This window comes from Osmerus mordax, chromosome 25 (assembly GCF_038355195.1).
Source record: "Osmerus mordax isolate fOsmMor3 chromosome 25, fOsmMor3.pri, whole genome shotgun sequence".
NCBI classification, from domain to species: Eukaryota; Metazoa; Chordata; class Actinopteri; order Osmeriformes; family Osmeridae; genus Osmerus; species Osmerus mordax.
Window position 1 is genome coordinate 10,210,167 of NC_090074.1, and position 15,590 is coordinate 10,225,756.

The window sequence follows — 15,590 nt, forward strand, 5'->3', positions numbered from 1 at the left end:
ACACGTTAAGAGGATAAAATCCTTTGACTGCGCTGAACAAATGATCAGTTAACGGTCCTAGCAGGGTAATTATGATGCGGCATTCGCTTGAGCAGTTACAGAATACAATTTTCCAGACGTTATGCTACAAAACTGCACATTATAATCCTCCCTTATTGATTAAGCTTCCTCGCTCTCGGATGGATATTTTTTGCATTGACTCCCCCTGGTCCCTGCCCATCACTCGCGAGGCTCCGAACGCTTTATGTGAAGGCATTCAATTTTATAATTTTTTTCTTCTCCTTTTTGTGTTAGGGTTGGCGATTATTCTTTTTTTTTCAGTAAAAATGATGTGTAAAATGGCAGTATGAATCAGGTGACTTGAGGAAGGGGTTGATTGGGCAGCGCGCAGGGGTCCGGGGAGGGCATCTTAAAGAGGCACGCGGCTGCTGCTTGAGTGGATAGCGCGGTCCCGTGCTTAGCCTCTGTGATAATACCATCAGACACGAGACGCCGCTTGGGTTGTATTAATATATGTTATTGTGCGTAACACCCTCACAAAAGACCTGCTTGTGATATAAGCAGGCTGTATGGTAAAATACACACACACACACACACACACACACACGCAAACATACTCTGACACACACACACACACAAACATTCAAATACACACAGACACACACACACACACACATGCACACACGCAAATATACTCTGACACACACACACACACAAACATTCAAATACACACAGACACACACACAGTGTATTATATAATGACTTATTCATTAAAGAGAAGTTTATTAAAGTTGCAATATGCAATATTGAGGATACAGTAGAAAGTGCAGTGTTGCAGCCTAACAGTTAAATTCTTTTGCAGTTACAGTGTTTTACCTGGACAAAAACCGGTTTCTCCCTACCCTCCCAGTCTCTCTCTCTCCTTCCCCAGTCCTCCCCAGTCTCTCTCTCTCTCCTTCCCCTGCCCCCTGCCTTCCCCCAGCCCCTCTCCCAACCCTCCCAGTCTCTCTCTCTCTCCTTCCCCAGTCCTCCCCTGTCTCTCTCTCTCCTTCCCCAGTCCTCCCCAGTATCTCTCTCTCCTTCCCCTGCCCCCTGCCTTCCCCCAGCCCCTCTCCCTACCCTCCCAGTCTCTCTCTCTCTCCTTCCCCAGTCCTCCCCAGTATCTCTCTCTCCTTCCCCAGTCCTCCCCAGTATCTCTCTCTCCTTCCCCTGCCCCTTGCCTTCCCCCAGCCCCTCTCCCTACCCTCCCAGTCTCTCTCTCTCCTTCCCCAGTCCTCCCCAGTATCTCTCTCTCCTTCCCCTGCCTTCCCCCAGCCCCTCTCCCTACCCTCCCAGTCTCTCTCTCTCCTTCCCCAGTCCTCCCCAGTATCTCTCCTTCCCCAGTCCTCCCCAGTATCTCTCTCTCCTCCCCCTGCCCCATGCCCTCCCCCAGCCCCTCTCCCTCCCCGGTCTCTCTGTGTCCCAGCCCACCTCGACAGCTCCCCTGTATGAATACAGGATAAATAAAAAGTGTTGGGCAGTATCCAGACCACCCCATATTCTACTGTATGAAGAGCAGAGATGCAGTCCAGGGTTGGGTGGAGAGGTGGGTCACGAGCAATGCCACTGGTCACTTCCTGGTTGTCACTAATTGGTCAGGTCTTGGCACAGGACAAGCAGCGGGCTCTCTCCTTGGTGGTGTTGTTGTGGCCAGGGAGGATCAGCAAATCAGGATCGGCCTTAGGGGCCGCTGTCTCCTCATTGGCCAGGATGTGTTCTACCAGGCACCTGGCTGCCACCTCGATGTTGGTGTTCTCCTGAGAGACCAAACACTTACACTTTATATACTTTATAATTATACTTTATATTTATTTTATTCTAGATACCTGTCCCCTTAGTATTAGTTAGTATTAGTCAATTAGACTTTGCACCTTTTGTATAGTATAGTTAGACTTGTTTAAACTTACACCACTTATTTAAGATTTACTCACATATGTTGAATGTATGCACCCTCCTGCCAAAGTAAATTCCTTGTCTGTGCAAACTTTCATGGCGATTAAAACCCTTTCTGATTCTGATTCTGAACAAGAAGATTTACAAACACACCCTGGAGGATCAATCCAGTGAATGCCTAACCGATGCAGGCGTGAATGTAATCGTTTTGCCTTCCCACCCAGGCCTTCTCATCTAGCAGGAACTTAGAGTGTGTTTCCTAGGCTGGGGCATCTAACACCTGCCTGTGAACATTCCACAGGATCCTGCCCCTGACCTATCCCTCCAACTAACCCTGAACATCTGCGTGAGTGAGTGAGTGAGTGAGTGAGTGAGTGAGTGAGTGAGTGAGTGAGTGAGAGATCAGTATCCATCCCACCTTGGCTGAGGTCGGGAACCAGCCTACAAAGCCGTTGTCACGGCAGAAGGCGTCCATCTTGGGCAGAGGGGTGAAGACCTGGTCAGACTTGTTAGCCAGTAGGACGGCTGGGACAGGTCTGCCGTGGGTCAGCGTGACCTTGGAGTCAAGGTCATCCTTCCACTTCAGCACGGCGTCAAAGGTTGACGCCCGCGTCACATCGAACACCACTAACGCCCCCAGCGCCTCTCGGTAATACACACGAGTCATGTTGCCGTAGCGCTCCTGGCCTGTGGCAGACAGGTGGGCAGTCAGTCAGACAGGCAGGCAGGCAGACAAAAGCAGACAGACAGGCACGCAGGCAGGCAGGCAGCAAGGAGACCAAGGGAGAGAGGAAAGGAGAGAACACAAAGAGAGAGTGGGAGAGTGTTGGCAGTCTGTGGCTAGTGAGCCCTCTCATGTGACTGATATAGTTGAGCCTTCAGAACCCCAGAACAGCATTCCTTCCCTGCACAATAAAAACATTTACTAGCTAGAGTGGCATGGACACTATCTACCCTGAAGGGCGGTTATAGTTTTAACAGAATTACCACAAGTGTAGGATCCTCAATAGCTGGAATGAGAATGTTATTAAGAATATATAATGTCATCAAAATGTCCAACAACAATATTCTCTAAATACTACAGTGTTAGAGCTAGGATTTAATATAGGCTATAACCACATGTTGTCGTTTAAAGTCCACCTGTGCGAATGAAAAGCATATATGCCTACCGGCAATATCCCAGAGCTGGAGGCGAATAACCGTTTCACTGTCCCATTGAAGTACTTTCAAAGCAAAATCTACGCCGATGGTGGCGCGGTAGTGTTGAGAAAATATCTGATGAACGTATCGCTTTATTATCGAGGTTTTACCGACTCCAAGGTCCCCGATAACAAGAACTTTAAACAAATGTTCCTGCTGCATGACTTGACTATAGTCCAACTTCAGACACGTCTTCGTCTAGCGCTGCTTAGCCTACTGTCTGGACTACAGTTACCGTTGACGGCTTTATTGATTGACATTCCGATTCATCCTCTCCGAGTCTCGCATTCTGTCACCGGTCTACAAGAATCTTGACCTGTTCACTCGTGATATCAACTCACTGCAAAAGGCCCAAAGCACAGTAATTGCTGGTCAGTTGCCAAGGATGAACTATTGAAACTTATCACTTCATAATAACTTGAAAGTTACGAGAGGCATCAGTAGGCTATGTGCCTCCATCCCATGTTCATCCGTATTTTGGATCATCCCAGGCTGACGCGAACTTTTCAACCACACTGGGAAGCCTGCAAGATGGATCCGCGCACATATGCATTTGTAAAAATTAAGTAACATTAGACCTTATTAATATGTCTATACGATTCAGGTTAGGAGTAGATTTTATTTATCTCCACTTTGTCTGTTACACGGTGTTGGTCAGCCGCATCCATTAACTGTTGACTGATTTATACTGCAGTACGAAAGACAAGAACACACTTCTACTGTCTGATGATGATCATAAAGACCAGGGCTCCGTGGAGTTCCTACCTAAGCTCTGCCTTTCATCACACTAGAGTTGGTCTACAGGGCTGTATCAGTCTAGAGGTGGTCTAGCCTGGAGGTCTACCAGAACCATGTACAATGTTAACAGCAAACAAAGATGAAATAAAAACGACGCAATTGAGAAATGAATTTGTAAATACTTTTATAAAACATTTTGAAAATACTACTCATTCATATACATGATGTCCATATTTACAGACAGCATATAAAACTGAGGACAAACATGAATGTGATGATTGTTAGCATTGATGATGTAATAGCATGGTGGCTTGTCTTAGACACGGTACACATGGAGCTGGGGACCCTGTATTAAACAGCGGCTGTTTTCAGTCACCAGAGACTCAAATGGCCTGTAGGAACATGCCATGTAGGCTCCCTGTCTGTCTCTCACCGTCTGTCTCCCCCTGCCACCTGACCGTCTCTCCCTGTCTGTCTACCCCGTCTCTCCCTGTCTGTCTACCCCGTCTACCAGGAGTCAGATTAAACACCAAGAAGCACAGGCCTCCAGTAATCTACATACACTAGCATGTACACACACACACAGGTTAGATACAATCATCTAGCAATGAACAGAAACTGTACATCTATAGTAAAAACGGCACTACAGTCATAAGAAAAAGATAAAAACAAATACAAATAAAAACAATTAAAAAATATATAAATACAACCTCCGACTTGTGTCTGAGCACAAATGTACATTTCATTTAGAGACCAACTTTTAGAGGTCATTCTTAGTTTAACCAATCAGCACACTCATTTGGTCTAGCAGCATCAAGGGGCCAAACAGACCAATCGTTTGGTGATGCCATGGAAACGATTTTACAGAAACACCATGGAGACAACAATACACAGATGTACATCTATAAAGCACATTACAGTACTGAATTAAAAATTATTTGGAAGGCATGACATACAAAACACAAATTCCAAATTAAAGACAAAATAGACTGGTCTACAGAGCAGTGACTCCACAGGACTGAAGGAGCTCAACAGACAAAGCTGCCAACAAGTTTCAATGGAAACTAAAAATGTTTGTGAAAAAGGTTTATTTTCACAGGAAAACTCCCAAACGAACAATTGATGCGTGTCTAGACAGTAGCGCTCACAACGCAATACCTTAGGGTTAGCTGTAGCAATAGCCCTGACCCTAGGGTTAGCCCTAACCCTAGGCCCAGGGTCGGCAACTTTTTTGATGTTGAGCCATTTTTCATCTTAATCTTCTCTTAATGCTAGATTTTTTGATTCTAGGAGAACTTCTCACTGCAGATCAAAACATAATGGCAACCGAACGTGTTAACTGAGATTGCATAAGTCAGCCTATTCTTTGTGTTGCTTTTTGCTATTTAAACATGATTCAAACACCACTTGATTCACTTGTTTTTGTTTATGTCTATACAGGCTAGGCTAGGCTCCACTGGTAGAGTTGGATGGCACAAAAAAAAAAAGTCTTATCACCCGTTTACGCTTCAGCATAAAATCTGTACATTCTTAAAGGCCCATGATGCTCGTTGGACTTGCTATGGTTGAATCCCAAAACCCCATCTGCGACTATATTAGGTTTGATTTACTATACATTGTATAACTAATCCTAAAATGTTGTTGTAGCCACATAAGTGGTCAAGGGTTGCCGACCCCTGCCCTATCCATAGCCCTAACACCAGGGTTACCCCAAACTCGATGCATTCTTTTCAAAACAGACAACCTGTTTTGTCACATTCTGTGAACATCATAAGGGACCAGGGGCACCTAAGACAGGAGTATCTAAATAACATGTTGAAGCCCCAACCAAACCCAGACAGACACCACACTCACACAGACATTTGCATTTGGTAAGCTGCAGCAGATTACAGTTTAGAGGGGACTGATGAATATCAAGTCGATGACCCCTGTTAGGGACCAGGAGCTCCCCCTCCTTCTAGGCCAGCCCCACCTCCCCTCAACCCCAACACTTCCAAAACATGCGCACACACTCCCATCCACACAACCCCAAAATACGCACAACTGATTCCGAACCCTTCTTAAGACCTGCCCCCCTCTGCATCACTGTCTTCAGCCGAGCCTGCCAGGTAGATAGGACTCTTATTCAGGGAGGGGGAGGAGCCGGAAGCTGCACTGCTGTGTTGCAGACCATAGAAGAAGTAGATGAGGAATCCTGTAGGAGGAGGGGGGGAGGAGGGAAGGGAGGGTGTGTCAGTTGTGTGTGTGGTTTGGGGGAGTGTGCATGTGTGCGCGCATGTTTTGGAAATGTGTGTGTACTTGTTTTTGGAAGTATGCGTGTGTGCGCGTGTGTGTGTGTGTGTGCGTGTGTAGAGGAGACTGACCTATGGCCATCCAGACAGAGAAGCGGATCCAGGTTCCCATGTCCAGCTGCATCATGAGGTACACGTTAACGAACACACTGAATACTGGCAGCCATGGCAACAGGGGCACCTGGAGGGGACAGTTACCATAGTTATAGCACACTGCTACAGTGTAGCATAGTAAGTTACCATAGTTACAGCAGACTGGTACAGTAGCATAGTCAGTTACAAGCGTAGGGTAGCGCAGGCTAGTGCAATGAAGTATAGGGTAGCGCATTGTAGACTAGTATAGTGCAGTGTAGACTAGTATAGTGTAGTGTAGGCTAGTGTAGTGCAGTGTAGGCTAGTGTAGTGTAGGCTAGTGTAGTGCTGTGTAGGCTAGTGCAGTGTAGGCTAGTGTAGTGCTGTGTAGGCTAGTGTAGTGTAGTGTAGGCTAGTGCAGTGTAGTGTAAGCTAGTGTAGTGTAAGATAGTGTAGAGTGGAGGCTAGTGTAGTGGAGGCTAGTGTAGTACATTTACATTTAGTCATTTAGCAGACGCTCTTATCCAGAGCGACTTACAGTAAGTACAGGGACATTCCCCCGAGGCAAGTAGGGTGAAGTGCCTTGCCCAAGGACACAACGTCAGTTTGCATGACCGGGAATCGAACTGGCAACCTTCGGATTACTAGCCCAATTCCCTCACCGCTCAGCCACCTGACTCCCTGTGTATGCTAGTGAAGTGGAGGCTAGAGCAGTGTAGTGGAGGCTAGTGTAGTGGAGGCTAGTGTAGTGCAGGGTAGTGTAGGCTTGTGTAATGTATGCTAGTGAAGTGGAGGCTAGTGAAGTGTATGCTAGTGAAGTGGAGGCTAGTGTAGTGCAGGGTAGTGTAGGCTTGTGTAGTGTATGCTAGTGAAGTGGAGGCTAGTGAAGTGTATGCTAGTGAAGTGGAGGCTAGTGTAGTGCAGGGTAGTGTAGGCTTGTGTAGTGTATGCTAGTGAAGTGGAGGCTAGTGAAGTGTATGCTAGTGAAGTGGAGGCTAGTGAAGTGGAGGCTAGTGTAGGCTTGTGTAGTGTAGGCTAGAGCAGTGTAGTGTAGGCTTGTGTAGTGTAGGCTAGAGCAGTGTAGTGTAGGCTTGTGTAGTGTAGGCTAGAGCAGTGTAGTGGAGGCTAGTGTAGTCTAGGCTAGAGCAGTGTAGTGTAGGCTAGTGTAGTCTAGGCTAGAGCAGTGTAGGGTAGGCTAGTGTAGGGTAGGGTACCTTGAAGGTGAGGGCCTCCCTGCTCTGAGGCTGTCTCCAGATGATGATGACACACAGGCCACACAGCAGCACCAGAACCACACACACAGCCAGCCAAGCAGGCTGGGCCTCCACCAGCGCAGACAGCTGGTTTGCCAGAACCACACACAGAACCGTGATCAAGACCGCTAGGAGGAGACAGAACCAGGATTAGAACCTTGAACTGGACTGCTAGGAGGATATAGAACTCACTTCAGTTATTGTGTGCATTTGTGTGACCAGCTGAATGTTTGTGAATTTGTGTAAGTGCATATGTGTGTGTAACTTACAGATGACTGCTGTGGTGGCGTAGACGATGGTTCCAGAGGTCTGTGTGGGCGTGTTTCCACTCGGGAAAAACAGCAAGCGAGGACAGAAACTCTCCCTGACTGGCTGGTCCTCATACTCGTCACCACTGTCCCCACCCGCCGCCACCTTCTCCCCGCCCACCAGTTCCACCAGCTTCTCCGTCTGGCTGGATGAGTTCAGGCTGCCTGGCTGGTACCTACACACACAATTCGTTTAACTGTATACTGGCTGGTAGACACACATACACACACACACACAGTCTTTAACCATCATGCAGCACAGTTTGGGGGTTACCTGAGGATGAGGACGCAGATGGCCACCAGAGAGTAGGCCAGGAGAGTCCCTATAGACATGAGGTCCACCAGAGCAGCCAGGTCAAACAGGAAGGCCATCAGAGCTGCAGAGACACACACATTTAATATCTGCCCACACACACACACACAGAGGTTTGTTTTTCCATCATGGTGGGGCCCGACCATTCACTCCCATTCAAAATCGTGTTAACCTAAACCCGTAATATAATTCTAACTCCAACACTGATTCTAACCTTAAAACTCCCGTATAAAAAGCATTTGAAGTTATGGGTCCCAGGAAAAAATACTTTACTTGTGAGGTATGTGGTCCCGTACTAGAGTTGTTAAACAAGAGCACACACACACACACACAGAACGCCACTCACCTGCCACGCAGCCAGAGACAATGGTAGCCATGAGGGGAGTCTTGGTGCGCTCGTTCATGCGAGACAGAGCCCTGAACAGCAGTCCGTCCTCCGCCATGGCGTAGATGACTCTGGGCATGGGGAACATGGAGCCCAGCAGACTGCAGGAGACAGAGGTTGTTAGCATCACGGCTGAGATGGGTGTAGTTTACAATGATGGGACGGGTGTAATACAGCACTTGAATGCAGATCAAGAGGTCGCAGGTTCAAATCCCCCCCTCCCCCCCATTAGCTAAACGACTCAAAAGTAATAAAGCCCATCCCCAGCAGCCTGGAGAGTGACTGGGCGTGTGCGCTAACCTGGTGGAGAGGGCGCAGAGCGAGCCCACGGCGACGATGTAGCGGGCGGGGCTCCAGCCCACGTAGCTGAAGGCCTCGGGGAGGGGGCTCTGGGTGTTCAGCAGGTAGTAGGGCATCATCAGGGTCAGGGCCGCCGACACGCCGAAGTACGCGAAGAAGCAGATGAGCAGCGACGCCACAATGCCCACTGGGATGTCGCGCATGGGGTTCTTGGCCTCCTCGCCTGCCACACAACACCAGGCTTAGTCTGGCCAGTTACCATGTTCAACATGGTGGTGGCTATAGGAGCTACCAGTGGATACTATGCAGAATATGACCTACTGGTGGTGGCTATGCAGTCGAAGCCCACAAAGGCGTAGAAGCAGGTGGCAGCTCCAGACAAGATGCCGCTGAGACCGAACGGAGCAAAGCCTCCTTCACCAAACACCTTCTCCACCGTCCTGGAGGAACACAAATGTCAGAGCACCGTTAGTCTGCTTCTCTGGGTCTAACAGGTAGTGCTGTTGCTCTGGGTCTAACAAGTAGTTCGGGGGACTTACTCCTGTGACGGTGTTGATTCGTTGGTGCCGTTGGAGTAGGTGTGGAGGTAGTCCTCCAAGGTCAGGTTCCAGTTGGCAGAGTCTCCTTTAACAAACCCAGAGATGATGACGAACCCCAGGACCACTAGGTTCACGCCGGTGAAAATCTTGTTGACCAGCGCCGACTCGCTCACGCCAAACGCCAGCAGCCCTGGGAGAAGAATGGAGACAGCTTCCTCATCAGCATCATCCTGCATCCTGTTTTTAATCAATGTCTCTGGACATCACCCTCATAATAACATTCTCCATTCCTTAGGTTCAAGGTGTGGGGTAGGGTTGATGTTGGGGTCATGGATGGGGTTAGGGTCGGGGGTCAAGGGTTAGGGTTCTCTCACCAGTGAGAAGCAGCACCAGGACCAGGGCGAAAATGTCGGGGTACTCTGCTAGAACCTTGCCAGGAACCTTCATGGCCATGGAAGCTTGGAAAAACCCAGAGATCTTCTGTTCCACCAGGTTGTCGAAGGTGGAGCTCCACGCTCGGGCCACACTGGCAGTTCCTGCAGGCCCAGACAGGAAGGGGTCACGACCCAGACAGAACTTCAAAACGTAAACAAATCCCTCACATCCCTCCGCCATGAAGCAAAACTGGCCAGCCAGGCTACCCACCGATGACGTAGGAGAGGATGAGGTTCCAGCCCGTGATGAAGGCCCAGATCTCTCCCACCGTCACGTAGCTGTAGAGGTACGCCGAGCCCGTCTTGGGCACGCGGGCGCCGAACTCAGCGTAGCAGAGTCCCGCCAGCATGGAGGACAGGGCGGCGATGAGGAAGCACAGCACGATAGCCGGCCCCGCCTTCTCGCGCGCCACCTCCCCCGCCAGCACGTACACCCCCGCCCCCAGCGTGGAGCCCACGCCCAGAGCCACCAGGTCCAGAGTGGACAGGCAGCGGGCAAACCGGGTCTCCTCTCCAGAGAAGTCCAGCACCCGGCGGCGCAGCAGAGCGCGGCCCAGGGATGCCATCTTGTCGGTCATGATGGAGACTGCGGGTTGCGTGGCTCGGCGTCTGAGGTGGAGCTGGTGGAGGCAGGTAAGAGAGGAGCTGCACAGATCTCTGGTCGCGTCACAGGAGCTTATGAGGAGAAACACACAAGGGTGGTTTTAGTGTGTGGGTGTGTGTGAGCTAGTGTAAGTGAGGGAGTCAGGTGGCTGAGCGGTGAGGGAATCGGGCTAGTAATCCGAAGGTTGCCAGTTCGATTCCCGGTCATGCCAACTGACGTTGTGTCCTCAGGGAATGTCCCTGTACTTACTGTAAGTCGCTCTGGATAAGAGTGTCTGCTAAATGACTAAATGTAAATGTAAAATGTAAGTGTGTGCGCATTGTGTCTGTTAATCACTGCATCTTATAACAAGTCTAGGCCATGGCACTGTATGGCTCTGGTTCCGGTTGGGATATTCCCATGACTCCATATGTTGCTGGTAATGTCAGACCTGTAATCCTGATCTCCTTATGACTCCACACACACTGCCAACCAGAACATTCCTCTACGGCACAGCTAAGTTAGCCCTTCTAAAAGCGACATGACTACATATCCCTGCCTGCTGTGGAACCACATCCCCCAGCTTGTTTCAGAATCACATCCCCCAGCTTGTCTCAGAACCACATCCCCCAGCTTGTTACAGAACCACATCCCCCAGCTTGTCTCAGAACCACATCCCCCAGCTTGTCTCAGAACCACATCCCCCAGCTTGTTTCAGAACCACATCCCCCAGCTTGTTTCAGAACCACATCCCCCAGCTTGTTACAGAACCACATCCCCCAGCTTGTTTCAGAACCACATCCCCCAGCTTGTTACAGAATCACATCCCCCAGCTTGTTACAGAACCACATCCCCCAGCTTGTTACAGAACCACATCCCCCAGCTTGTTACAGAACCACATCCCCCAGCTTGTTACAGAACCACATCTCCCAGCCTGCTCTGGGAGGGGGTCAACTACATCTACTAGAGTTGCAGGATGAGGGGGTGTCAAAAGACAGTTTATATAAACACGAAATGCCAAACCTTACTTTTAGTGACAACTGCAGCTCTGCATCTGAGCAACTAGGTCAAAGGGTTGGGGGCAGGAAGGCCTCAGGAAATGGTCGTATGGGTTAGTATGGGGAGTCAGGTGGCTAAGCGGTTAGGGAATCGGGATAGTAATCTGAAGGTTGCCAGTTCGATTCCGGCCGTGCAAAATGACATTGTGTCCTTGGGCAAGGCACTTCACCCTACTTGCCTCGGGGGAATGTCCATGTACTTACTGTAAGTCGCTCTGGATAAGAGCGTCTGCTAAATGTAATGTAATATATGTAATGTTAGGGGTTAACTGTTTTATGCCAAGGAGACATATGTGGTTATGTGCCAACACCTACTTTATGTTATTTAGGTCCCCATTAGTGCTGTGGTTCATTTTGTGGTACAAAACAACACAAAACACTTGCTTCACGGCTTCATTTATCACCCAGAGCAGTGTACGTGAATGTTTCCAGTCCTAAGAGGATAATCAGCCAGACTAACCTGCTTACTGCCTGGTGCTCTCTGACGCCTCTGCACAGAGCGTGGCGTTTTGGCTGTCACTCATCCTCAACAACAACAACAACAACCACAACTCTACCTTAAGAGACAGGACTTGCCACAGAGTAGAGTTTCGAAAGCCGCTTAAACATGGTCTCATGTCTGGGAATGGTTTTGGCTAAATGTAGCACACGAGTCACGACCCTTCGAAGAACTGACTCATCTGTTTGCAGACTGCCTATAGCCTATCAGGTGGAAGGTGTGACCCCACTGCTCTTCAGCATGGCTTACACCCTATACCTCACACAAAGCAGTTTGATGCTGTGGGCTGTCACAGGTTCAAATGTAGCCTACGTTGCTTTGGATAAAAGCATCTGCTAAATTAATGTCAATTTCATTTGGCATTCATTTAGCAAATGAATGTCAATTTCATTTAGCAGACCAAAACATCACAGACATCTGAAGCCAGACTAAGGGACTGAACTACTTTTATCATAGTGACACATTACATTCCTGCCTTGGTGTAGTCTGGACATGACTTTGATATCCAAGACAATGCTGAACACAGCACTGCTCACACCCTGCCACCCCAGAACACAGAACTGCCTCCCCCCAATGTAGGCCTAGTGCTGCCTCCCCCCAATGTAGGCCTAGTGCTGCCTCCCCCCAATGTAGGCCTAGTGCTGCCTCCCCCCAATGTAGGCCTAGTGCTGCCTCCCCCCAATGTAGGCCTAGTGCTGCCTCCCCCCAATGTAGGCCTAGTGCTGCCTCCCCCCAATGTAGGCCTAGTGCTGCCTCCCCCCAATGTAGGCCTAGTGCTGCCTCCCCCCAATGTAGGCCTAGTGCTGCCTCCCCCCAATGTAGGCCTAGTGCTGCCTCCCCACAATGTAGGCCTAGTGCTGCCTCCCCACAATGTAGGCCTAGTGCTGCCTCCCCCCAATGTAGGCCTAGTGCTGCCTCCCCACAATGTAGGCCTAGTGCTGCCTCCCCACAATGTAGGCCTAGTGCTGCCTCCCCCACAATGTAGGCCTAGTGCTGCCTCCCCCCAATGTAGGCCTAGTGCTGCCTCCCCCCAATGTAGGCCTAGTGCTGCCTCCCCCCAATGTAGGCCTAGTGCTGCCTCCCCAAAAGAACACAGCACTGCCCGCACAACTTCCCAGAACACAGAATTCCTGGAAGTAAGGTCCGCTCCCACAGGGATCAAGAGGCTGGGTGGGATTAGACAGAACACAGGAGATGCTGGAGGAACCTGACCTTCACAAAGCTGGGGTGGGGGGAGTGTGGGAAAGACTAAATAGGCCACTGAACCAGAGAAAAGGGGGGGGGGGGGGGGGGTTGCATGGGAGATACCGACTGCCAGACAGAGAAGTACAGATATTGTGGGCAGAGTATGAAAGAGAAGGCCGGAGAGAGAGACGGGGAGGGAGCGAGAGATGGGGAGAGGGAGCGATAACTGAACCTAGTTCCACCCTAGCAGCAGGTGGCTTCATCTCATGCTTCAAAGACAATAGCAGTCCTGCTGTGAGGAGTTATGGAACAGTGTTTCCTAAGCACAGGGAGTGACTTCTGGGAGTGAACACAGCGACCCTAACTCTCACCCTCAATGATATCCATTCCCTGCCCACAGCTACCAAGCCCCACATCCCTAAAACTGCCAGATCTCCTTTCATCTCCCGCCTCCTGCCATGCCCTCTAGGAAGAATACGTAGGCTCCTTTCTTGCCAACTAGTTAGATCAACGCTCAATCTTATGCTCACGGAACTAAGTCACATAGAGAGCTACACATGATAGCACTCTACAAAACACACTAGATGCCGGCTAATATGGTGCTTGCTGGTCTCTTGGCAACGTGGAGGGCATGGACCACAACCCAAACTTAAAACATTTTTTTTTACACATCTTACGTAATCAGCAACACCATGCATGCAGTTTCACGCAACACAGCTTACCCGCCTAGTGTGTGTGCGGCTAGTTAGAAATAGCTAGCACAAGCCTGGCTAGGAAATAGCGCGCGGAACCAACAAAACTGATCGGACAATTAGAGCCATGTCAGTAATGTGATGCTTTTCTGAATTAAGAAAATAATACTTTTTTAAACTTATTTTTTATGATGGAGAAATTCATGGATATGCTCGCCTGGAAAACTTCGCCAGCATGACAACACATGCGGCTGGGATTGCATCAGAATGGATGAGCCGGTTTTGTTGAATGTCAAGCTAAGACTGCACTGTTGCAATCTATCACGGTATAATAACGAGACTGTGTAATGGTGGATGTCTTCACAAACAAATGCATAGTTTTATGAGTAAATAAATTGTAATTTGACATTACCTTGCTCAGATCTACCGTCGAGAGAGATGCTTCTGCTTGCTCTGTGTTCAGCTCCTTTCTGATGAAACTCTGGACGTCTGTGAGTGGAGTGTGTAGTGGACTAGGGGCGGGCAATATGACGCTCTGGCTTGTGTAGTATAAACAATCCGAGCGAGTGCATTGGCATCAAAGAGGGCGGAGCAAACAAATGACTATCCATTCATGAAACCCACTACTAATTTTGAACCAAACAGAATATCCCTCATTATACTGAAAGTAATGAGACAAAGTTTTATCTTGATGCATGAAATCATCGTGCAAGTCGCTACTCTCCCAGTACAGAGATAATACGACTTGGACATCCCCATTGGTGGACTCAGGATGACGACCAGCTGTCCCCTAGAGAAACCTCTTTTCCGGCGCTGGCCAATCTGGCTATTGTCCCTGCTCATTGACAGTCACACTAACTTTGAGTTATTCTTTCCATTCCTGTCCACTCCGCCAACCCTAACCCCGTCTGCTTCATCAACTTCACCAAGCTGCACGTCTCTGCAAATTAAACAAGCGTAACATTTGACCCTGCGGCCCCAGATTCACATTCTGCCTCAAACCAAACATAGCTAATCCTCCTCCCAGCCATCCAGACGCTTCCCTGCAGCTAAACCCAACCCTTGCTCTAACACTAGCCCTACCACAATCCTGGACTAGCCCCAGCTATATAGCCCTGGCTCCCTTGCCAACCGAGCCCTACCACAACTCGAGCTGTAACCCCAACCCTAGCTAACTCCAACTGTAGCCCTACCACAACCTTAGCTCCAACCCCAAACCTGCCCCTTTCCCCAACCATAGCCCAAATTCTAACCCATAACCTAGCCCTATCACAACCGTATTCCTAGCACTAACCCTAAACTCCTATACCAGCCAACCCAGCATGTTTTTTTCCACATCCAGGTGTAAGGCAAGTCAATCAAGCCCACATCGGAAGCAGGCTATTCTAAGGTGTGTTTAATCCATTTGACCACACCTCCCTCACCTTCGTAATCCTGCCACTTTCCAGTCAGATACAAACAGACAGATTAAAGGAAACTGAGAATAATGTCCAGGTGAACCAATCCTTGTCAACTGGCTTGCATATTGTATATAGCCATTTTGAGTCATCTTGCTTACAAATGAGGACAGTGAAGTGACAATAGCAAGTTTACCCAAATGTCATATGTGGGGAAACATTCTGAATTGATACCAGTTTGACACAAACAAACCAGGGTCTGTACCTAGCTGTGTGATGCAATTATCTTTCCAGCATAATCTGTGGGTACAATCTCAGTTGTGCTTTTCTCCTGCATGTTTTTGAAATGTGAGAAAGGAGAATACAAAGGAATAATTGAAGTCAGGGGGTGTGAGGACTTCCCCCACTCTG

The 15,590-nt window shown here is 49.1% G+C and overlaps 2 protein-coding genes across 2 annotated transcripts; both read right to left on the reverse strand.

The window, feature by feature from the left end:
* Positions 1–1,634: 1,634 nt before the first annotated feature.
* rab38c (RAB38c, member of RAS oncogene family) lies at positions 1,635–3,294 on the reverse strand. Its single transcript, XM_067229118.1, has 3 exons — positions 3,102–3,294; positions 2,351–2,619; positions 1,635–1,796 (listed from the first exon to the last, which is right to left on the reverse strand). The coding sequence occupies exons 1-3, from the start codon at positions 3,292–3,294 to the stop codon at positions 1,635–1,637; spliced, it is 624 nt and encodes a 207-aa protein (XP_067085219.1).
* Positions 3,295–4,043: 749 nt separating this feature from the next.
* On the reverse strand, positions 4,044–14,255 carry slc7a3a (solute carrier family 7 member 3a). Its single transcript, XM_067229062.1, has 12 exons — positions 14,195–14,255; positions 9,977–10,440; positions 9,706–9,867; positions 9,332–9,521; positions 9,114–9,232; positions 8,793–9,015; positions 8,454–8,593; positions 8,069–8,171; positions 7,756–7,970; positions 7,448–7,614; positions 6,234–6,342; positions 4,044–6,064 (listed from the first exon to the last, which is right to left on the reverse strand). The coding sequence occupies exons 2-12, from the start codon at positions 10,341–10,343 to the stop codon at positions 5,931–5,933; spliced, it is 1,929 nt and encodes a 642-aa protein (XP_067085163.1). The 5' UTR covers positions 10,344–10,440; positions 14,195–14,255; the 3' UTR covers positions 4,044–5,930.
* Positions 14,256–15,590: the final 1,335 nt, after the last annotated feature.

Excerpts from the sequence above, each read along its gene's own strand:
- rab38c (XM_067229118.1), bottom strand. The coding sequence starts at position 3,294 with ATGCAGCAGGAACATTTGTTTAAAGTTCTTGTTATCGGGGACCTTGGA. Across the intron at positions 2,620-3,101 it reads CCAGCTCTGGGATATTGCCG|GCCAGGAGCGCTACGGCAAC; the intron begins GTAGGCATATAT and ends TGTCTGCCACAG. Across the intron at positions 1,797-2,350 it reads GGTTCCCGACCTCAGCCAAG|GAGAACACCAACATCGAGGT; the intron begins GTGGGATGGATA and ends TTGGTCTCTCAG.
- slc7a3a (XM_067229062.1), bottom strand. The coding sequence starts at position 10,343 with ATGACCGACAAGATGGCATCCCTGGGCCGCGCTCTGCTGCGCCGCCGG. Across the intron at positions 9,016-9,113 it reads CGACTGCATAGCCACCACCA|GCGAGGAGGCCAAGAACCCC; the intron begins GTAGGTCATATT and ends GTTGTGTGGCAG. Across the intron at positions 7,615-7,755 it reads CGCCACCACAGCAGTCATCT|CGGTCTTGATCACGGTTCTG; the intron begins GTAAGTTACACA and ends GTCTCCTCCTAG.